Source organism: Eptesicus fuscus, chromosome 9, assembly GCF_027574615.1.
Source record: "Eptesicus fuscus isolate TK198812 chromosome 9, DD_ASM_mEF_20220401, whole genome shotgun sequence".
Taxonomy (NCBI): domain Eukaryota; kingdom Metazoa; phylum Chordata; class Mammalia; order Chiroptera; family Vespertilionidae; genus Eptesicus; species Eptesicus fuscus.
The window spans coordinates 100340745-100363914 of NC_072481.1; the positions used below are offsets into that span (position 1 = coordinate 100340745).

General features: G+C 47.9%; 1 protein-coding gene across 1 annotated transcript in view; it reads right to left on the reverse strand.

Annotated features, from left to right (window-relative positions):
• The window catches only part of ACAD9 (acyl-CoA dehydrogenase family member 9), an 81026-nt gene that overhangs the window by 17677 nt on the left and 40179 nt on the right, over positions 1-23170 (reverse strand). The window contains exons 3-8 of the mRNA XM_008154114.3: positions 14324-14425; positions 11386-11492; positions 10274-10374; positions 8946-9024; positions 7667-7841; positions 3313-3386 (exon numbers count right to left, since the gene is read on the reverse strand). Of these exons, the coding sequence (XP_008152336.2) occupies positions 3313-3386; positions 7667-7841; positions 8946-9024; positions 10274-10374; positions 11386-11492; positions 14324-14425 (638 nt within the window). The remainder of the gene's footprint in view (positions 1-3312; positions 3387-7666; positions 7842-8945; positions 9025-10273; positions 10375-11385; positions 11493-14323; positions 14426-23170) is intronic.

The following is a 23170-nucleotide window of genomic DNA, read 5'->3' on the forward strand; positions in this document are numbered from 1 at the left end:
CCCATCTGTATTTCCTCTTCCCTCTTCTTAAGTGGGCTTTCAAAAGCTAGCTCATAGTTTTATGAACAAAATTTACTTCATAGCCCCTTCATGCTTAATTCTTAACTTCACTTAAAACAACAAAACAGAAATAAAAGGAGAAAATAATTTGACGTTAGGTCTCATTTCCTGTGGATCAAAGACCTGATGGGTTTAGCCACATCTGAAAAGGGGCTCACGACCTCAAAGACTGATCTTCCTACTTAACCTCAGTCCTCTCCTCCTGCCTCAGCACTTGCACTTTACCACCTTCTCTACTGCAAAATAACTCCCTTCTGTAATCCCCAGAAGTGCAGTCTAAATCTCAGTTTTCCCAGATGCAACCCATTCTTTCAACAGCCTGTCAGTTAACTGCCTCTGTGCCCTAAGCAGTCTGACTACTGATAAAACCTGAAGGCACTAGAAGAAGCTCTTACTTTTATCTCTCATCAGCCACTCAATTGTCACCTGGCTTTTGATCATTTTGTGATCTCTGGAATCACTGAGGTGTGTCACACTTTTTAGTAATTAGGCTGACTGGAAAATAATCCCACTAAATTAATAAAGGGATTTATAAATCTATTTTTCTTTGCATATTAAAACAACAAAAATTTTTACCTAACACAATGGGAAAAATGTAATGCAGTGTCAGGAAGGTCTAGGGGCAGGGACAGCCTCCACGCTGAAGGGCAGACATTGGTCCAACTTCCCAGCAGGTAATTTGGCAACAAGGATCAAGAATTTAAAAACATTCACGCCTTCTGACCCAGTAACTTCACTAGTGGTGTTTAAACTCATGAAAGAACTAGAAAAGTATGCAAAGCCCTCGCTGGTTTGGCTGAGTGGATAGAGCGATCGCCTGCGGACTGAAGGCTCCCGGGTTCAATTCCGGTCAAAGGCACATGCCTGAGTTGCAGGCTCGATCCCCAGTAGGGGGCGTGCAGGAGGCAGCCGATCAATGATTCTCTCTCATCACTGATGTTTTTCTCTCTCTCCCTTCCTCTCTGAAATCAATAAAAATAAATTTTAAAAAAGAATCCTTAAAAAGAAAGAAAGAAAAGTATGCAAAGATATATACAAAGATATATGCCACGCAATGTGGTTCTGAGTAGAAAAGAAGTGAAAACACTATTAAATTCCCATTCCTGAGAACCTGGTAACATTCAACTTGGCATCACTACATGAAGCAATACTATTCAGTGTTAAACACTTACAGCAATATACATTTACTGGCATAAAAAGATTATTATGTGGATCCCAAAGGAGAAAGATTCATTTGATGTGAACCCTAAGGAATTTATCTACGGAAATGGATTCCCCTAGTGAACCAAGGGCCCACTTTTATAAGCAAGCAGGCATTTGCTGACAGGGGCTCATCCTGTACTCTATACCTCGAAGAACCTCAGACTGAACCCCTGCAGGGAAACCCTGGTTTGATCTTTACCAAGGGACTGAGGTCTGCCCTCTGCACATTCGGACGCCTCCTGTATATGAAACAGGCCTAACTTTATAGGTCTGAGAGGCTGGGTGACAACTTTTGCTATAACAGGGCCTCCCCTTCGTCTCAGTGGAACGCAACTGAGGCTGCTCCTTGAATCTGTGTCTCCTGGGCTGCAGCTCCTTTTGCTCAAGTAAATGCTTTTAATTCTTTTTAATGGTCTAAAATTAATTTTGGGTTACATTGGGATTATTGATAAATGAAAAAATGCAGACTACAGTTCACATTCACACCAGATTTAAGGGACGAATGGTCTTTATAAAAATCTAGCAAGATAAGCACAAAAATGTGAACAATGAATGCCAATTCTCTTGGGGACAGGTTTCAGAATTCATTTTTTCCTCTTTATCTATATTCTCTAGTTTGCATATCTTCTGGGTGACAAACAAGCCTATCACTGCACACAGACCGCTGCTCCCACGTTTGTCTTTCCCCCTCCACCACCCTTTGTTCCACATTCACCGAGTAGCATCCTGTCAGGAGCACTGGCTGATGGCATTTATCTGATTCTCAAGACATGGGAGGAAGGTATTATTTTGTTCTCTGCTTCACAGCCAAGGGGGTAGGGGATCTCACCAGGGTAAAGATAGTGATTCAGTAAATTAGGACAGGGCAACCACAACAACAAAAAAGAACATTTAACAGCAGGCAATGGATTTAAAAAGACGTTTTTCCAAAAATTGCAAATAAACACATGAAAAGATGCAGTATTAGTCATTAGGGAAATGCAAATCAAACCACAATGAGATATGATGTCACATACTAAGATGGCGATAATTTTTAAAATGGACAATAACCAGTGTTGATGAGGATGTGCAGAAATTAGAACCCTCATACATTGATGACAGGAATGTAAAGTGGTGCAGCCACTGTGGAAAACAGCGGGGAGTTCCTCAAAAAGTTAAATGTACAGTCACCATATGACCCAGAAACTTCACTTTTAGGTAAACACCCAAAGGAACTGAAAACATACTGTTCACACAAAAACTTGTACACGAATGTTCATAGCAGCATCACTGATAATGGCCAAGAGGTGGAAACAATAAGAAGGTCCATCAGCTGGTAAATGAATAAACAAAATGTGGTCTATCCACACAGGGAGTGTTACCCAGCCTCTGAAAGGAGTAACAAACGCTTCCACTTGGGTAAACTTTGAAAACGTAATACCACATGAAAGAAGCCAAACACAAAGGCCACATATTTATAACATTTATATGATATGTTCAAAATAGGCCAATCCATAAAAACAGAAATTAATATAGTGACTGCCAAGGGACGGGGCAAACTGGAAATGGGAGGGATGGCATTTTTTTCTGGGGTGATGGAAATGTTCTGGAATTAAACCATGGTGATGGCTGCACAAAACATAGTGAATATACTGAAAACAACCAATGTGTGCCATAGAAAACAGTGAATTTTATGTTATATGAATTATCTGTCAATAAAAATATAATAACAAATTTGACTCAAAAACAAAACCTCTTGGGGCTTCAGGCCCCAGGGCTGGTCACTGGAGAAGCACAGGTCCTGCTTTATCGTGCGAGCTGGAGAGGAGTCCTGTCCCTGCTCGAGGCAAACAACGCCTCCCAGGTTAACGGAGAGACTTGGTTCCAACCACACTTCCTCTTCTGGGAGGCATTTCCCCCTCCCACTCTGCTGACTTCCCAAAGGAGAACCACACACGGTCACCCGGCCAGCACAGGCTGGCCTGCTCCACGCTGGGAGGGTACAGAGAGCGAGGGCCAGCACCACCATGAACCGCACAGCAGTCACAGGAGCTGCTGCCGGCAACTCACCTTAAACCCACCTCCAACTTCTCCTAGAACATTTTCAATGGGCACCTTGGTGTTTTCAAAATGGACTTCACAGGCTGAAACACACAAAATTAAAGACTTTAGATGGAAACTACTCTGCACTTTCCCACAGGCATGAAATTCATCCACTCATCCATTCATTCTACATCTACTGACAGGACAGGTTTCTGTCCGCGTGGAGCTCACACTTCAGTTAGGGAGATAAACTATAAACAATATATTACAACATTGTGTTAAGTGAGATAGAGAAACTAAGTAAGCATTGTAATAGAAATGAAGTTGGAGGGGCATGGGTATACTATTTTTACTAAGGTTTATGTTAGATTTTTCTAAGGTGAAGTTTGAAGGGTGAGAAAGAGCCAGAGACAGAACAAAAAAGCTAGGCCCCATTGCAAATGGGAGCATCGATCCCATTTCACTCTGCTTTCATGCAGCCAAACCCTGCACTGTGGCTCTGGGGAAGGAGCAGATTTGCCTTTCTCTACCCACAATGCCAGGTTTGGCCATGTGACTTGCTGTGGCCAGGGGCATGGAGCTAACCAACATGAGCAGAGAGGCCTTCAAGGTGCTGATCCAGTCTGGCTTGACTGCTTGGGCTCTCACGATCTGCTGTGAGAACTCACTCCAGCGTATTTAAGAGAACCAACGGCACACCTGAACCCAGCCCACAGCCCCCGGTAACTGGGAGAGAAACAAACGCCAGTCCGGGGTGGTTTCTCAGGCGGGTTACTGCGGTGACGGATGACCAGCAGACCTCACAGTGAACATGCACCTGGTGTTGGGAAGTGGAGGTCAATGTGATGAAAACTATTAGGTAAGCACGGCAGGGGTGGGAGGAGGAGGGGAAAGAAGAGACACAGTCTTCTCCACTGTGTTCTCTGGAACAGTGTGCTTCTGAATGTTATGTTATAAAGAAATGGCTCCTGGCAACTAATGCCGGAGAAAAGGGAGGCTCAGGACAGGGAAGACCTGGCTCAAGTAGCCAAGCAGCAGCCAAACCAGTGTGGGCAACCAGGTTTGCTAACCTATACTATGATTGCAGCGGTGTTCAAACAGCCTCGTTGTAAAATGCAATGGAGTACTCATCGCTCTGGCCACTGGGTCTCATGTATGGCTTAAGCACATGGGCTGTGAGGCCAAGGCCCTTCTCCTAAGAGCTCTTATTCCTTCACAGGCTGCTGGGTGTGGGGGGGACCCTTTCCCCCTCTCTGACATCATCTTGTGCCCCTCAACCCCCCCCTCCTCACAGGCCACTGCATAATCCCAGTGGGCACTACCTACCCAGACCGCAGTACGGACAGGGCCCCCACAGCAGTGTATAGTGGCAGCCCTGCTCTTCCTTCCCACCCTGGTCCCTCCGGCCGCTTTTCCCCACTAGCACACTGAGCTCAGGGTCTCTGCGCCTGCTGCTTCCTCTGCTGCATCACCCAATGGGCAGCACCAGTCACGGTGGGCAATATCAGTACCAGCACTAACTAACAGCTTCAGCTCCCATGTGCACTCGGCATTGTACGTACATCATAATGCTCCCTTCTCATGTCACCTCCACAGGTAGGTTCTATTATCTCCCCCCCCCCCTTTTAAAAAAATATTATTGATTTCAAAGAGGAAGGGAGAGGGAGAGAGCGATAGAAACATCAATGAGAGAGAATCATTCATTGGCTGCCTCCTGCATGCCCCTATTGGCAATCGAGCCCGCAACCTAGGCATGTGCCCTTGACCAGAATGGAACCCAGGACCCTTCCGTCTGCAGGCGGATGCTCTATTCATGGAGCCAAACCAGCTAGGGCACCCCTGTTTTTAGATGAGGAAACAGAAGAAAAGCAAACTAGCTTGTTCGAGGTCACACAGCTTCTGTGTTAGAGCTCGGGCCCTCTGGCACCCCTCCTCCCCCGAGGCCAAGCAAATGTCACGGCAAATACCACCATTCAGAACACAGGGTTCCCAAGGACAAGGTGGCAAACAGAAGTGGGTCTGCAGGTGCCAGGGCGGTGTGCAGTCTCCGCAGCACAGACTCTCCGTGGTCTGAAGTAGGAGTCCCATGACGTGGAGTCCTATGAGGACACCATTGCATCTCTGGGCAGCCTGAGGGCCACTCACAAGACCCAGCCTCAAGTAAATCGAGTGCTGACCAGGGGCTACAAACAGGTCTGGGCAGGTAGAAAGGGAAGTGAGAGAAGGAGGGAATATGGGGTTTCTTGTAATGGAATATTAACCTAGGATACCCACTGCCCTTCTCTGTATCCACTGCGCCTCCCTCACCAGGCTGAGAGCTCCACAGGCTGTGACTGTTCACTAGCCTTAACATCACTGATGCTCAGTGCATGGGAAGGTGCAGTCACTGTGGCATTCTTTTTAATATCAACATAGTTGGTATCAGTAATATATAGACATTATTGTGATTCGACATTTTTTAAATTACAATGTAATCACCACACTAATTCTTGTAATAATTTGTGCAAAATTATCACATTATTGACTATATTTCCTTTCCCCATTTCACTCATCCTCCCACCCTCTCCCTTCTGGTAACACTCCTTTGGCCTCTGTTTCTATGAGTCTATTTTTGTTTTGTTTGTTCATTTTTTTATTTTTTTAGATTTCACATATAAATGAAATCATTTGTTATTTGTCTTTCTCTGCTCACTTATTTCACTTAGCATAATACCTTCTAGATCAATCCCTGTTGTTGCAAATGGCAATATTTCATTCTTTTTATTGCTGTGTAATTTTCCATACATATATATACACCATGTCTTTACCTATTCATCTATCGATGGTCACTTAGGTTGCTTCCGTATTTTGGCTACTGTAAGTAATGCTGCAACACATATTGTAGTGCATATATAGTCATTCTTTTCAGAACAAGAACAAATATTCCTAAAATTTATATGGAACAACACAAAACCCCAAAAAATCAAAGCAATCTTGAGTAAGAAGAACGAAGTTGCTGGTATCACGCTCCCTGATCTCAAACTACACTGCAAAGCTGTAATAATCAAAACAGCACGGTTCTGGCAAAAAAAGCAGACACATAGATTAGTGGAACAGAAACAAACGCTCACTTATATAGTCTATGACAAAAGAGGTAAAACATATACAATGGAGTAACAACTAATATAACCAATATAATATTGTATACCAACTATATTTATATTAAAAAGAATGCCACAGTGACTGTGCACCTTTCCATGCGTTGGGCATCAGTAATGTTAAGGCTGGTATTGGAAAAACTGGACACCCTCTCACACCACATACAACAATAACCTCAAGCCCTAGCCGGTGCTGCTCGGTGGAGAGAATGTTGGCCTGCCACCAAAAGACTGTGGGTTTGATCCCTGGTTAAGGGCATGACCTGTTTGCAGTTTCAATCCCTGGTCCTGGTCAGGAGGCAATCAATTGATGTGTCTCCCTCACATCGATGTTTCTTTCACTCTCTCTCTCTTTCCCCCTCCCTCCATCCCTTCCATTCTCTCTAAAAATCAATGGGAAAAATATACTCAGGTGAGGATTAAACAAAAACAAACAAACTCAAAATGGTTAAAGACTAAATCTCCTATAATAAAGCATAGGAAACAAACTATTTGACATCAGTCTGAGTAGTATCTTTTTGGATACAACCTCTCAAGCAAAGGAAACAAAAGCAAAAGCAAACAAATGGGACTATATCAAACTAATAAGCTCCTGTACAGCAAAGGAGACCTTCAACAAAACAAAAAGACAACCTACTGGATGGGGAAATATAATTGCAAATGATAAGAGGTTGATATCCAAAATATATAAGAAACTCATAAAAGTCAATCACAAAAAATAAAAAATCTGATTGAAAAATGGGCAAAGAAAATAAAAAGTTATTTCTCCAATGAGAACATACAGAAAAAAGATGCTCAACGTCACTAATCACCAGAGATGCCAATCGAAGCCACAATGCGAAATCACCTCACACCAGTCAGAATGGCTATTATAAAAAGTCAACAAATAACAAGTGTCGGTGAGGATGTGGAGAACAGGAAACCCTTGAACTCTGTTAGTGGGGTGTAGCCCCTATGGAAAACAATACAGCGATTCCTCAAAAACTAAAAATAGGTATACCACACAACCCCGCAATTATACTTCTGGATATTTGTTGGAAGAAAACAAGAGCACTAATTCGAACAGATATATACACCCCTATGTTCACAGCAGCATTATTTACAATAGCTATCACGGCATTCTTAATTTGATGTTGCTAAAATACTTAAGTACAATCAAAACTACTTAAATCTCATTTTATCTCGACACTTGGATGGAGACACACACACACACACACACACACACACACACACATACAACTTACTGTTTGAGCCACGGATGCCTAACTTATCCTCAGGCTTCCCATTAGTGACTCCACCAAAGTCTCTCTCTACTATAAATGCTGTCATTTTGTCTTTTACTGAGCCATTGGAATCAACAACTTTGGTCTTAGCAAACACGGTAAAAATACTGGCAAGTCCTCCATTGGTGATCCAGACCTGAAGGAAAAAAGCAAAAGAACTTTGGAGAAAAACAAACTATCACGAGCCACCTCTAAGCCCCATCTTTGCCACAAGATACACCAGCTGCCATTGAACTTCAGGCTAGACTGTAAAGCCCTGGGGAGCTCAGTCTCTCCAGAGCAAGGCTTTTGCCAAGAGACACAGTGGCCATGGGTGTGAGTGTGTGTTGGGCGGGAGGGTGTAGAAGAATGGTACTAAGCCAATGGGTGTGAGAGTGTGTGTTGGGCGGGAGGGTGTAGAAGAATGGTACTAAGCCAATGGGTGTGAGTGTGTGTGTTGGGCGGGAGGGTGTAGAAGAATGGTACTAAGCCAATGGGTGTGAGAGTGTGTGTTGGGCGGGAGGGTGTAGAAGAATGGTACTAAGCCAATGGCACCAAGATAGTCCAAGCTCTAGCACTGAACAAATGGGTTTCCTCAAGAAAGGGGAACAGGGACAGAAAGGAGCAAGGAAACAGGGTGGAAGAAACAGGAGAGGAAGGGAGAGGTACATATAGAGACTTCTCAACACAATGTATGGAACCTATTTGGATCTTAATTCAAGCAAATGGTTTGAAAAATAAAAAGGTAATCACAGAAATAGTCATAGAAATTTGAATGACAACTAGATAGTACGAAATTATAAATTTTTAAAATTGTGATAATGGTATTATAATTAAAAAAAAAAATTCCTGCCTTTTAGCTGAAACAGTATGGATGCAATCCAGAGGTGGCAATGCTGACAGAGAAACAGGACTGGCTAAGAAGAAATAATTGCTGAAGATGGTGAGGGTACACAGAAGTGCACTGTACTGAACTTAAAAAACAGACAATCAACAGTAGACCAGGGAGTTAGTTGATTCTATGGAAGCATGCAGACTGTGGAGCCAGACTCCTTGGCTCCGATCCTGGCTCTGCCACTAAGCACAGGATGTCTGATGAACCTCTGAGCCCAGTTTCTTCTTCCAAAAAAAGAAAGTAGCATCCACCCAAGAGGTGATGGTCAAAAGAGTATGTGTAGGCCCTTTGCAGTCCCTGGTGCGTGGAAAATGGTGAGTGGTAGTGAAGGGTGACTGAGACCCCGGTGAGGCCAGGGAGCTGTACCTTGGAGCCGTTCAAGATATAGTGTTTCTTATCTTCACTCAGAGAGGCTCTCGTCCGGATGGAGGCAGCATCGCTCCCACTGTGGGACAGAAACAGGCTGTTAAGGAAAGTAATGCTGGAAATCAGTAAGAATGGTCTGGAAGGCCCAAAAATAAAGGTTTTTACTTTAATACAGGAGTGGGCAAATTCTTAAAATACAGGGCCAGATTATAAATATATTTGGCTTTTCAGGCTACAGGATACCTGTCCCAACTCCTCAATTCTGCAACTGTGGCATAAAGGTAGCCACAGACAATTTTTAAACGAGCAGACATGTTCCAGTAACACTTTGTTTACAAGGGCATGTACCTGGGTTGCAGGTTCGATACCCAGCCCTAGTCTGGAGGCAACCAATAGATGTGTCTTCCTCACATCAATGTTTCACTATCTCTCTTATCCTCTCTCCTCCTCCCTCATTCCTTCCCACTCTAAAATTCAATGGAAAAAATATCCTTGGATGAGGATTTACAAGAAAAACATGTGGCCAACTCCTACTTTATCACTTCAGATAAGAAAGTAGCAGTGAAGCCGAAACCGGTTTGGCTCAGTGGATAGAGCGTCGGTCTGTGGACTAGAAGGTCCCAGGTTCGATTCCGGTCGAGGGCATGTACCTTGGTTGCGGGCACATCCCCGATAGGGGGCGTGCAGGAGGCAGCTGGTCGATGTTTCTCTCTCATCGATGTTTCTAGCTCTCTATCTCTCTCCCTTCCTCTCTGTGAAAAATCAATAAAACATATTAAAAAAAAAAAAAGTAGCAGTGAAAAATAGTGGGCTTAGGTTTAAACATGAAAATGTGTGCTCAAAAATAGACTCATCTAAACTCCTATGAAGATGAGTTCTGGGCACTCAGGTGGAGGGAAGCAAGATGAAGTTCAGTCCAAGTAGACCTGCCATCACAAGTCCTGGGTCCTATGCCAGCCTTGTTAGATCCTAGCTGTATGACCTTGGGCTTATCATAAACCTCACTGAACCTCAGTTCCTAATCTGTAAAACAGGGACATTACCACCCATCCTCCATACTCTGACAGTTGCTATGAAGACTTAAAAGCAGGTGTTGCAAACCACAAAATAATTATTTATAGATGCTGTTAGATATGTTAGCTCACTTATAATTCTCACTGGGAGAGAGAAATAAAGGCACAAGAACTGGCAAGAAAAGTTACTGAGTTGACTCTTGGAAAAATACAGAGAAAGAAGAATAAAAGTCACCATCTATTCAGCAAAAACTACAGCCCCCTCCCAGTGCACCCTGGAAGATGCTGTTCCAGGGCAGCTCATGCCAAGCAGACCTGGCTGGTTCCGTCAGGCAGAAGGCGGCAATGTGTTCTCCTGATGCCAGTTTGGGCAGATATTTGGCCTTCTGCTCTTCACTACCGGCCAAGATGATCCCCTAAACAAGACACACAGGCTGATTTCAGCTTTGGAGAGAGAAGACTGAAATACGCTGTAGAATATGGCTTTGGGAGGTAATCCTTACTGCATGCAAAAGGAAGCGCCGAGTCAGAGCTGGCAGCCTCAGGTAAAAAGTGGGAAACCAGACTGCAAAGGACCTACCCTAAAGTGCACACTCCAGAGGGGCCTGGGCCTGGAGGCCCAGCAGAGCTTTGGGGTCAGATTCAGGGAATTTCATTATAGCCCTTGTGTCCTGGCTGGGTGATCTTGGGTAAGGGATGTCCCCTCTCTGAGCGCCCATCTCCTCGCCCACACACAGGGGATAATTCTACCCACTGGAGGGGTGGTTTGGATAAAAAAATGTTTAGAGGTGCGAAGGCTAGAGCCATACCTAAGAAGATGTTCAGTCAATGTCCGAACTGTCCCACCCCCTTCTGGTGCTGAGTGGGCATGTCCACTCTTCCCACCGAGAGACTGCACACAGCACACATGCTCCAGAGGGAGGGAGCCAAACACGCTGTGCACTCAGCTCACTGTGGTGTCTACACTGAGCAAAACAACCCAAGTGATTGGATTGTTGGTAGAGTGGTGTGACCCTGGACCTGCCATAAAATGTTCTGAGCCCAGTGGGCTGAGGAAGACCAACAGCAGGGAGGACCTGCCCAGGCCCCAAGTGAGTGCTCAGGAGCTCATGGGGGAGTTCACATCCAGTCTGGGTGAAGACAGGCTCCGCGGAGGTAGCAGCCTCACACCTGGACCGCCAAAGGGCAGGCCAAAGGCAATGGGGACAGGAGGAAGGTTCAAAGGAAGGGAACAGGACAAAGAGCCACTGCTTGTGCAGGTACTGAGCACTATCCAGCAGGGCTGAGCGTGGGTGTGCACAAATGAAGCACTGCAGGGCGAGGATGCAGGTGCAGGCTAGGCCCTCCTCCCAGACTCTGAGAGAGCAAGCACGATTCACTTCCTGAAGGTCTTCTAGAGTCATAGAAAGCATCCCCAGATACTTGACCTTGAGGCCGATGGCCTGGTGTGCTGCCAGGGTCACAGCGATTGACCCATCCAGGCTGACAATCTCCCCTAGCCTCGCATACATGGTGTTGGAGAGACCCAGGCCACCTAGAGGAGAAACAGACCAGTTTTACTTATGGTCCCGCCCTAAATCCCTCCATTAAAGGCAAATGGCTTTACTGGTCTTTTCTGATTATAAAAGAACTAGAGGCCTGGTGCATGAAAATTCATGCATTAGAGGGGGTCCCTCAGCCCCGCCTGGCCCCTCTCACAGTCCAGGAGCCCTCAGGGGCGGGAGGCGACCCGGCAATCAGGGAAAGGCGACACCCCCATCACATCTCTGCTGCTGCCACTGCCGGCAGCACTAGCCTCGGCCGGCCCTGGTTACCTGAGCCTCGGGTGGCCACTAGGCGGCTGGGCAGCCACCATCCAAAGGCTCGCCTGCGCCTCGGGCCAGCCCTGGGCGGCTGGGGGGCTGAGGGCGGGTCCGGCCACACCGTGTGCCTGCCGCCCCCTTGGCTGGGCTGAGGGGACTGGGTGCCACCATCTTTGTGATGGCGTGACAGTCACTTTGCATATTCCCTCTTTATTAGATAGGATGGCATATCACCATTTTTAAAAAAATCACAATACAGAAAGGTGCAAAGAAAACAAAAGTCACCCATAAACATCACTCAACATTTTTGTGTATATCCTGTCAGACTTCTTCTAGGCATATGAGCATATATAGATTTATTTTTAACATAGAAGAATAATCTATAATACAAAAATATAAAAATACCAGAAGCCTGGTGCATGAAAATTTATGCACTGGAGGGGGGTCCCTCAACCCGGCCTGCCCCCTCTCACAGTCCAGGAGCCCTCAGGGGCGGGAGGCGACCTGGTGATCAGGGGAAGGCGACACACCCATCACACCTCTGCTGCTGCCACTGCCGGCAGCTCAAGCCTCAGCCGGCCCTGGTGACCTGAGCCTCGGGCGGCCCTGGGTGGCTGGGCAGCTGCCATCTGAGGCTTGCCTGCACCTCGGGCCAGCCCTGGGCGGCTGGGGGGCTAAGGGGACTGGGGAACTCCGGAGGCAGGCAAGCAGAACAGCTGGACCTGCCTGGGGGTGAGCCTGGCCATGCCATGCGCCTGCCACTCCGGTGGGGCTGAGGGGACTGGGCACTGCCATCTTGGGGCTGTGGGCACCGCCATCTTTGAGGGTGTGGCGGTCAATTAGCATATTCCCTCCTTATTGGCTGTGGGCGCCGCCATCTTTGTGAGGGTGTGATGGTCAATTAGCATATTCCCTCTTTATTACATAGGATCCTAACATTATATCATTTAATGTTGTGAATATCTCCTGTCGGATATAGATCTTTATGAATGAAAGAGCTTTCCAGCACCTCGTCCCAGGGTCCAGTGGACTCCAGGACAGAGATTATTCTGCGTGGTAACATTAACATCTTAGGATGGATCCTTCTTTGTTGCGGGGACTGTCCTGTGCACTGTAGGATGTTTAGCAGCATTCTTGGCCTCCACTCACTAGATGCCAGAAGTCCCCTCCCCACAGTTTTGACAACCAAAAATTCTCTAGACATTGTCCAGTGTCTCCTGAGGGACAAAATCACCTAGTTGGGAATCATTATTCTGCAGTAAAAAGACAAAGATTAAAGAAACAAAAACTTCACTGAACTTACATATTTTGCATTTCATCTTCAACTTCCACAGGTGGCTGGGTGACCATATGTGCATCTTACAAATGATAAACTGAGGCCTAAGGTCATGTGGCCAAAATGTAGGAGGGCTGGGGCGCTGTCACTGGAGCTACCATTCACATACAAAGGGAGGGCTGAGTCCCTGCAGAGATGTGGACTGGCCCTGCCTGGTGTGTAGCCCATGGGTTCAATAGTGGCACCAGAAAGGCCAGGGCTCTGCAGTATCACTTTCCCCCTTTCTACTTGTTTCAATCAAAACACTTTTACTTATTTCATACTAGAGGCCCGTGGCACGAAATTCGTGCATGGGGGGTCGGGGGAGGGGAAGAGGGGTGTCCCTCAACCCGGCCTGCACCCTCTCCAATCTGGGACCCCTCGGGGGATGTCCAAACCAGCAGTCGGACATCCCTCTCACAATCCGGAACCACTGTCTCCTAACCACTCATCTGCCTGCCTGCCTGATTGCCCCTAACTGCTTCTGCCTGCCTACCTGATTGCCCCTAATGGCTTCTGCCTACCAGCCTGATCGCTCCCTAACCGCTCCCCTGCCAGCCTGATTGACACCGCCTAACTGCTCCCCTGCCGGCCTGATTGCCCCCCACTGCCCTCCCCTGCCGGCCCGATCACCCCCAACTGCCTTCCCCTGCTGGTCCAATCACCACCAACTGACCTCCCCTACAGGCCTGGTTACCCCCAACTGCCCTCCCTGCCGGCCCGGTTGCCCCCCACTGCCCTACCCTGCCGGCCCAATCGCCCCCAACTTCCCTCCCCTGCCAGCCCAATTGCTCCAACTGCCCTCCCTGCCAGTTCCATCACCCCCAACTGTTCTCCCCTGCTGGCCCAATCGCCCCCAACCACCCTCCCCTGCAGGCCTGATCGCCCACAACTGCCCTCCTCTGCCATGACCCGCCTCCTCCACGCGAGGTGGTGGAGATACTGGGACCGGCCTCCTCCGTGCCACAGAGAGCTGTGGGACCCCCAGGCCTCACTGCGTGGAGCAGCCACCGGGCCCCGCCTCCGCTGTGCATGCAGCCATCTTGTGATGGCCATCTTGTGGCGGCCTTTTTGTAATGATGCCGTACGAGGGCGTGACGCCACCTAGGCTTTTATTATATAGGATACTGAGGGAATCAGTTTTGTTAGTTAAAGAAATAAATTCCAATGCTCCTCCCACCCCCAAAAGGTTGTCACTAAAGTAATGGGGATAGCAAGGAGGGGTGAGGGGGTGTTTCCTTTACTTACCATATTCTTCTGGGACTTGCATCCCAAAAAGCCCCAGGCTCTTCAGTTTCTCCAATGTTTCTGTTGGGATTTTTCCCTCCTGGTCAATTTTTCGAGAGTCCACTGCCAAGAAGAAATATCTTGAGTAAACAAAATATAAGTGACGTTTATAAAAATAAACAGAACAATTTTTTGTATAGTATACAACCCCAGTTTCAAAAACTTTAAAACTGGAAATTATCTAGTCATGGTCATTTAGCATGCTTTCAATTTTACCTAATTATAACAGAAAGAACTGTGCCGAAACCGGTTTGGCTCAGTGGATAGAGCGTTGACCTGCGGACTCAAGGGTCCCAGGTTCGATTCCGGTCAAGGGCATGTACCTTGGTTGCGGGCACATCCCCAGTAGGGACTGTGCAAGAGGCAGCTGAATCAATGTTTCTAACTCTCTATCCCTCTCCCTTCCTTTCTGTAAAAAAATCAATAAAATATATTAAAAACAAAAGGCAGCTGATCGATGTTTCTCTCTCATTGATGTTTCTAACTCTCTATCCCTCTCTCTTCCTCTCTGTAAAAAATCAATAAAAAAAAAAAGAAAGAACTGTATTTTGAAAAATTACCAATACCAGGTTATATTGTTTCTTAATCTGGGTGCTATTCACATGGCAATGGTTGCACAACATTGTAAATATACTTAATGCCACTGAATTGTATACTTAACAAGGATTAAAATATAAGTTTTATGTTATGCATATTTTACCAAAATCGAAAAAAAAAGAATAGCAAGGTATTTAAGGTTTATGATGAATGCAGAAAGAAAATGTATGAAACAGCACTTGGACCGGGAAAGCGAAAATGTTGTAATGCTCCTACACAAGACATGAAGTGGTATACTGGTAATATTGGTAAGACATGTACTATAAACTCTAAAGCAACCACTGAAAAACAAAAGGTATTACTAATAAACCAACAAAAGAGATAAGGTGGAATAAAAAACACTCTATTAATACAAAAGAAGGCAGAAAAAAAAAGAAAAAGGGGAACAAAGAAGAGATGGGACAAATAAAAAAATAGCTAGATGATAGAGTTAAACCCAACTATATCAATAATAATCTATACTAATAAAAAGGTAATATGCTAATTAAACCGGACATCCTTCCGGACGTCCTTCCAGACAAAGCCACAGTGGCAGGGGTCAAGGCAGAGGCGGTTAGGGGCGATCAGGCCGGCAGGGGAGAGCAGTTAGGGGTGATCAGGCCAGCAGGGGAGAGCACTTAGGGGCGATCAGGCAGGAAGGCAGAGTGGTTAGGGGTGATCAGGCAGGCAGGCAGGTGAGGGGTTAGGAGCCAGGGGTCCCGGATTGGAGAGGGTGCAGGCTGGCCTGAGGGACCCCCCCTCCATGCACAAATTTTGTGCACCAGGCTTCTAGTATTAACCCTTTGCACTCACTTGCTTTTTTCTCGATTCCTTTATTCTAATGCTAACCGTGTCGAGTCACACTCGACATCCGAGTGCAAAAGGTTAAAATAATCATATATCAAAGATCAATGAAAAGGCACAGATTGTCACACTGGATTTTAAAAGACAACATTCAACTATGTTGCCCTGTAACAGATCCACTTTATTATTTTTATTGTATACCTTTATCTTACCTTATAATAGACAAATATGCAAATTGACTGCACCTTCGCTACGCCCAAGCCACGCCCACCAACCAAGCCACGCCCATCAACCACGCCCACCAGGAAACCATTGCAGGGACGCTGGGGCCGGTGGCTTTCCGGGCCTTGGGCGCCAGCCGGGTGCCTGTGATCGGAGCAGGGACCCAGCTGGGGTGCGGCGGAGCCCATGGACCGGAAAGCTGCCCGGGGCTTTCCGGGCCTTGGGCGCCAGCCGGGTGCCTGCGATCGGAGCCCATGGACCGGAAAGCCGCCTTGGGCGCCAGCCGGGTGCCTGCGATCGGAGCAGGGACCCGGCTGGGGTGCGGCGGAGCCCATGGACCAGAAAGCCGCCCGGGGCTTTCCGGGCCTTGGGCGCCAGCCGGGTGCCTGTGATCGGAGCAGGGACCCGGCTGGGGTGCGGTGTGGCGGAGCCCATGGACAGGAAAGCCGCCCGGGCTTTCCGGGCCTTGGGCGCCAGCTGGGTGCCTGCTCCGATCGGCGGAGCCCATGGACCGGAAAGCCGCCCGGGGCTTTCCGGGCCTTGGGCGCCAGCCGGGTCCCTGCGATCGGAGCAGGGACCCGGCTGGGGTGCGGCGGAGCCCATGGACCAGAAAGCCGCCCGGGGCTTTCCAGGCCTTGGGCGCCAGCCGGGTGCCTGTGATCGGAGCAGGGACCCGGCTGGGGTGTGGTGCGGCGGAGCCCATGGACCGGAAAGCCGCCCGGGGCTTTCCGGGCCTTGGGCGCCAGCCGGGTGCCTGCTCCGATCGCAGGGACCCGGCTGGGGTGCGGCGGAGGCCATGGACCGGAAAGCCGCCGGGGCTTTCCGGGCCTTGGGCCCCAGCCGGGTGCCTGCTCTGATCGCAGGGACCCGGCTGGGGTGCGGCGGAGCCCAAGGCCCGGAAAGCCTTGGGCGCCAGCCGGGTGCCTGCTCCGATGGCAAGAGCGAGCCGACCTGGGGGTCTGCTCCTGCGATCGGGGCGCAGGGACGCTGGGTGCAGCTGAGCCCAAGGCCACCGCCCAGGGCCAAGCCCGGACCCTGAAAGAAGGTAGAAGGCAGTGGCCACAGCCAAGGCCTGGGTCCCTGGTGCCGGCAGAAAACTGGTGCAGGCAGCCAGGTGAATGAAGGTCTATTGCACGAATCTTCGTGCAAACGGGCTACTAGTTTCTAAATAATATCAAATTTAAAGAAAAGTTGCAAAAATAGTATAGTTTCTGTATACACTTGACCCAACTTCTCCTAACACAACCTTATAGAACCACAGTAAAATTACCAAAATTAGGACACTGACATTCATATACTATTATTTAGTAAATTACAGAATTAATTTAAGTTTCATCAGTTTTTCTATTAATGTCTTTTTCTGTTCCAGGATCCAATCCAGGATCCCACACTGTATTTAGTTATGTTTCTTTAGAATCCTTTGGTCTGTGATGGTTCTTCTTCAGTCTTTTCTTGTCTTTTATGACTTTGACATTTAAAGCACTATTCCTTTGTAGAAATTTGGGTTTGCCTGTTTTCCAATGATTAGATCAATGTTATGTGTTTTGGGAAAGAAGGCCACAGAGGTGATGTGCCCTTCTCAGTGTATTATATCAGAGGGTACGAGATATCACTAAGTCTTATAACTGGTGATACTAACTTGATCACCTGTTTAAGGTGGTGCCTGCCAAAATTCTCTACATATAAAGTTACTCTCCCATCCAGCCAGCGTGGCTTAGTGGCTGAGCATTGACCTATGAACCAGGAGTCACGGTTCGATTCCCGGTAAAGGGCATATGCTGGGTGTGCAGGAGGGAGCCAATCAATGGTTCTCTCTCATCACTAACTCTCCCGCTCCCTTGCTCTCTAAAATCATAAAAATATATATTGAAAAAGTAAAGTTATTCTCCCTTTGTAATTAGTAAGTATCACAGGGAGGCCAGCCATTTTGACTCAGTGGTTGAGCATCAACCTATGAACTAGGAGGTCACAATTCAATTCCCGGTCAGGGCACATACCCAGGTTGCGGGCTTTGTCCCCAATGGGGGGCATTTAGGAGTCAGCCAATCAATGATTCTCATCATTGATGTTTCTATTTCTATCTCTCTCTCCCTCTCCCTTCCCCTCTGAAATCAATAAAAATATATTTAATTAATGTCACAGGGGAACTACTTTGCAATTATATAAATAAACTGTCTCTCCTCAAACTTTCACCCATTTGTGTTTTATTAAAGTGTGTGCTTCATGGTAATTTTGTTGTTGTTATTGTTAATCCTCACCCAAGCATATTTTTCCATTGATTTATAAAGAGAGTAGAAGGGAGGGGGAGAGACAAAGAGAGAGAAACATCGATGTGAGAGAGACACCACTGACTGGTTGTCTCCTGCACAGACCTGAACTAAGGCATGTGCCCTTAACCATAATCAAACCCAGGACCCGTTAGTCCGAGGGCCAATACTCTAGCCACTGAGCCAAACCAGCTAGGGCATTATGGTAAGTTTGTATTCCAAAATTCCAGCTATGTTTATTAAGTAAGGAAGAAACCCACTGCATATAAAAACACATTATCAGTCAAGAGGATGAAAAAAGACATATCATGCTAATACTAATCCAAAGACAGCTGTAGTTGCCATATTAACATCAGACAAAGCAGATTTTTAAGCAAAGACTATTACCAGTGATAAGGCAGGTCATAATTATAAAGTGATCAACTCATCATCCTATATAATAAAGAGCTAACATGCAAATGACAGTCACGCCCTCATGCCATCACCTGTAATGGCTCAGACACTCAACACGGGGGAGAGAGGAATCGGGATCAGCCAGGCACAAATGAGCTCGTGAGAGAGGAATGGGGACCAGCTAGGCTGCGGCCCGGGAGAGGGACAAGCCGCCCGCCCCGAGGTCCTGGGTGCCAGTGGCTGCGCCTGCGCCTGTGGCCCGGCCCAGGAGAGGGACAAGCTGCCCGCCCCGTGGTCCTGGGTGCCAGCGGCTGCACCTGCGCCTGCGGCCCAGGAGAGGGACAAGTCACCTGCCCCGCTGTCCTGGGCGCCTGCAGCTGCGGCCTGAGTAAAGCCGCCTGCCCACGGTCCCCTGCAGCTGTGGCTGGCCCGGGTCCTGGGTGCCTGTGGCCGGCCAGAGGAGGGAATTCTGGGTCCTGGGTATGGGGCGAGGCAGAGGCAGTTAGTGGCTATCAGGCCAGCAGGGGAGCAGTTAGGAGCGATCAGGCAGGCAGGCAGGCAGGCAGGCAAGTGGTTAAAAGCCAGCAGTCCCAGATTGTGAGAGGCAGTCAGACATCCCCCGAGGGGTCCCGGATTAGAGAGAGTGCAGGCTGGGCTGAGGGATACCCACTCCCGTGCATGAATTTCATGTATTTGGCTTCTAGTAAGGATATAACAATCCTGAATCTGTACATACCTAAAGACAGAGCTTAAACATACATGAAGAAAAAACTGATAAAAATAAAGACAATTATAGTTGGAAGTTTCAACATCCTTCTCTCAATAACTAATAGAAAAAGTAGATAAAAATGTGTAAGGGTGCATTAGATTTGAATAAAACTATTAACCAATTTGTCCTAATTGACATTTATAGAATACTAGAGGCCCGGTGCATGAAATTCGTGAATGGGGGTGTGTGTCCCTCAGCCCAGCCTGCACCCTCTCTAATCTGGGATCCCTCTCACAATCCAGGCATGCTGGCTCCCAACTGCTCGCCTGCCTGCCTTCCTGATTACCCCTAACCACTTCTGCCTACCAGGCTGATCACCCCCTAACCACTCCCCTGCCAGCCTGATTGATACCTAATTGCTCCCCTGCCAGCCTGATTGCCCCCAACTGCCCTCCCCAGCAGGCCTGAACACCCCTAACTGCCCTCTCCTGCAGGCCTAGTTCCTCCCCCGCCCCAAGTGCTCTCCCCTGCCGGCCTGGGACCCCCCCCCCCAACTGCCCTTCCCTACAGGCTCGGTCGCCCCCAACTTCCCTCCTCTGCCAGCCTGGTCACCCCTAACTGCCCTCCTCAGCAGGCTTGATCGCCCCCAACTGCCTTCCCTTGCAGGCCTAGTCCCTCCCAACTGCCCTCCCCTGCTGGCCATCTTGTGGTGGCCATCTTGTGTCCACACGGGGGCAGGATCTTTGACCACATGGGGGCAGCCATCTTGTGTGTTGGAGTGACAGTCAATTTGCATATTACTCTTTTATTAGATAGGAGGATAGAGGCTTGGTGCACAGGTGGGGGCCAGCTGGTTTGCCCTGAAGGGTGTCCCGGATCAGGGTGGGGGTTCCCTTGGGGCATGGGGCAGCCTGGGCGAGGGGCCTGTGGTGGTTTGCAGGCTGGCCACGCCCCCCGGCGACCCAAGTGGAGGCCCTGGTATCTGGGACTTATTTATCTTCTGTAATTGAAACTTTGTAGCTGTGAGTGGAGGCCAAAGCAGGCCAGGAGGCCAAAGCAGGCCAAGCTTGGCTTCCTCCATTGCCGGTGGCAACTCAAGCCTCCTGCTCTCTCCAGCTCCGTGGCTGCCTCCATTTTTGTTGGGATTTATTTATCTTCTATAATTGAAACTTTGTAGCCTTGAGTGGAGTCCACAGCCGGCCAGGGTGTGCTGGAAGCTTGGCTTCCTCCATTGCTGGGGAAACCCAAGCCTCCTGCTCGCTCTGTGGCCACAGCCATCTTGGTTGGGTTAATTTGCATACATGCACCTGATTGGCTAGTGGGCATGGCTTGTGGGTGTAGTGGAGGTACAGTCAATTTGCATATTACTCTTTTATTAGATAGGTTAGCCAAACAACAGAATATTCACTGTTTTCAGGAACACATGGAAGAACATTTAAAAAATAGGCCATATTGTGAGCCATAAAACAACTCAAAAATTTTAAGAGGATTCAAATTATATAAAGTATGTTTCCTGACCACAAAAGAATATGTTTTTAGAAATAAAAATGGGGATATTACTACAGATCCTACAGACTTTAAAAGGATAACAATGTAAGGGAAGTTATAAACACCAATAAAACCAACTTTGTTAAATGGATAAATTCCTTAAAAGACACAAACTATCAAAGTTCACAGAGGAAATCGATAACCCGAATAGTCCTGTATCTATCAAAGAAATGGAATTAGTTAAAACTTTCCCTGCAGCATGAGGAAATCACTCAGCACAGGAAGCCAGGGTGGCTGCCCACTGAGCTCCACCCCCCGTCCCCAACCCTAGACTCTCCTCACACAGCTCCAGTCCACTCTGCCCTCCCTTTGCTGGAGCCCCAGGGAGTGGCTGCACTTGAAACTTTGTGCCTTGGCCCTTTAAGAGGGCACCTGCATTTCTATCCATCTCTGGCTGGCAGACAGCAACCCTGCTGCTTTTTACAGCCAGGTGTTAATGTGGGCACCTTTCTCAGTTCTGGTGCTCTGGACTGGGGAGCCCAGCTTGGGGTTTAGACCCCAGAGTTCTCAGTGGGAATTCCGCAGCTGAGATATCCCCCTGGACCTTCAGCTGCTGTCTGTGGGAGCCCAGCCACCCCTTTCACATCTTCACACTTCCTGCTGGTCTCTGTCCTTAGTTATCAGGGTTCTCTCCAGCTAGTCTTTTTTTTTTTTTTTTTTTGACTCTTTACTCATCATTTTAATACTGCTGCCACTATAACAGATTAAAATCTGTACACACAACGTGGAAAAAGGTCCCCAAATGCAATGGTTTCAGCAAAAGAACGTCCTGCTAAGGATTTTCACAATTAACATTGCTTCAATAAAAACAATGGCAAACGGCTTTGGCACCACGTTTACCAAGTAAAAGCATGCACTGTTAATACACGTTAGATGTTTACCCCGGCTGTTTTGACCTGGGGAAAAGGCAGTCGCCACACCCTGCTGGAAGAACTCTCGACCCACTCTGTGGTCCATATAGGCTAAGGCCAATCAAGGCTGATAACAATCAGAATTCAGGCAGTGGTGGATCTCTGGAGGCTTTGCGTCTTTGCCTGATCTCCTTCTGAACCTGGACTAGAAAAAGCAGATCCTAATGAAAATCTTGGCTTTTCCAAAGGCATCGAGCCCCAGCAGAGGGAGCCACAAGTTGTGAATTGCTGATAGCCCCAAACAGTATACTCAGGGCCAATCAGAAACAGCGTCTGACATTATCCTATACTAAAGATTGAGAATTGTAGCAGATCTACCTAATCCATGGACATAAACACAAAAAGGCAGGCAAAATGGGGAGACAAGCAAACAACATCCCAAATGAAAGAACAAAAGAATTCTCCAGAAGAAGAGATAAATGAAATGAAGATAAAAAATTTATCTGATATAGAGTTCAGAATAATGATGGTAAAGATGCTCAACGGCATGAGAAAAGACATGAAAAAAGAACAGCTGGAAATAAAGAATGACAGAGCACAAATAAAGAAAACAGTGGAAGGGCCCTAGCCAGTTTGGCTCAGTGCATAAAGCACTGGCCTGTGGACTATAGGGTCCCGGGTTCGATTCTGGTCAAGGACACATGCCCAGGTTGCATGCTTAATCCCCAGTGATGGTGGGGGGGGGGGGGGGGGCGTGCAGGAGGCAGCCAACCAAGGACTCTCTCTCATCATTGATGTTACTATCTCTCCCTCTCCCTCTCTCTCTGAAATCAATAAAAATTCATTAAAAAATACACATCAGATTAGGAGAAGCTGAGGATCAGATCAGTGAATTAGAAGACAGGTTAGAAAAAAATCACTAAGAAAACCAAAAACAATTTAAAAAACAGGAGGATAGTTTAAGGGAGGTGTGGGACAACATGAAATGTATAACAATCCTATATGATAAAGAGGCAATATGCAAATTGACCATCACTCCAATACACAAATGGCCGCCCCCATGTGGACACAAGATGACCTCCACAAGATGGCCAGCAGGGGAGGGCAGTTGTGGGCGATCATGCCAGCAGGGGAGGGCAGTTGGGAGGGACCAGGCCTGCAAGGGAGGGCAGTTGTGGGCGATCAGGCCAGCAGGGGAGGGCAGTTGGAAGGGACCAGGCCTGCAAGGGAGGGCAGTTAGGGGGCAACCAGGCCTTCAGGGGAGGGCAGTTGTGGGGGACCAGGCCTGCAGGGAGGGGCAGTTTGGGGGGACCAGACCTGCAGGGGAGGGCAGATGGGGGCGACCAGACCTGCAGGGGAGGGCAGTTGGGGGTGACTAGGCCTGCAAGGGAGGGCAGTTGGGGGCTACCAGGCCGGCAGGGGAGGGCAGTTGGGGGTT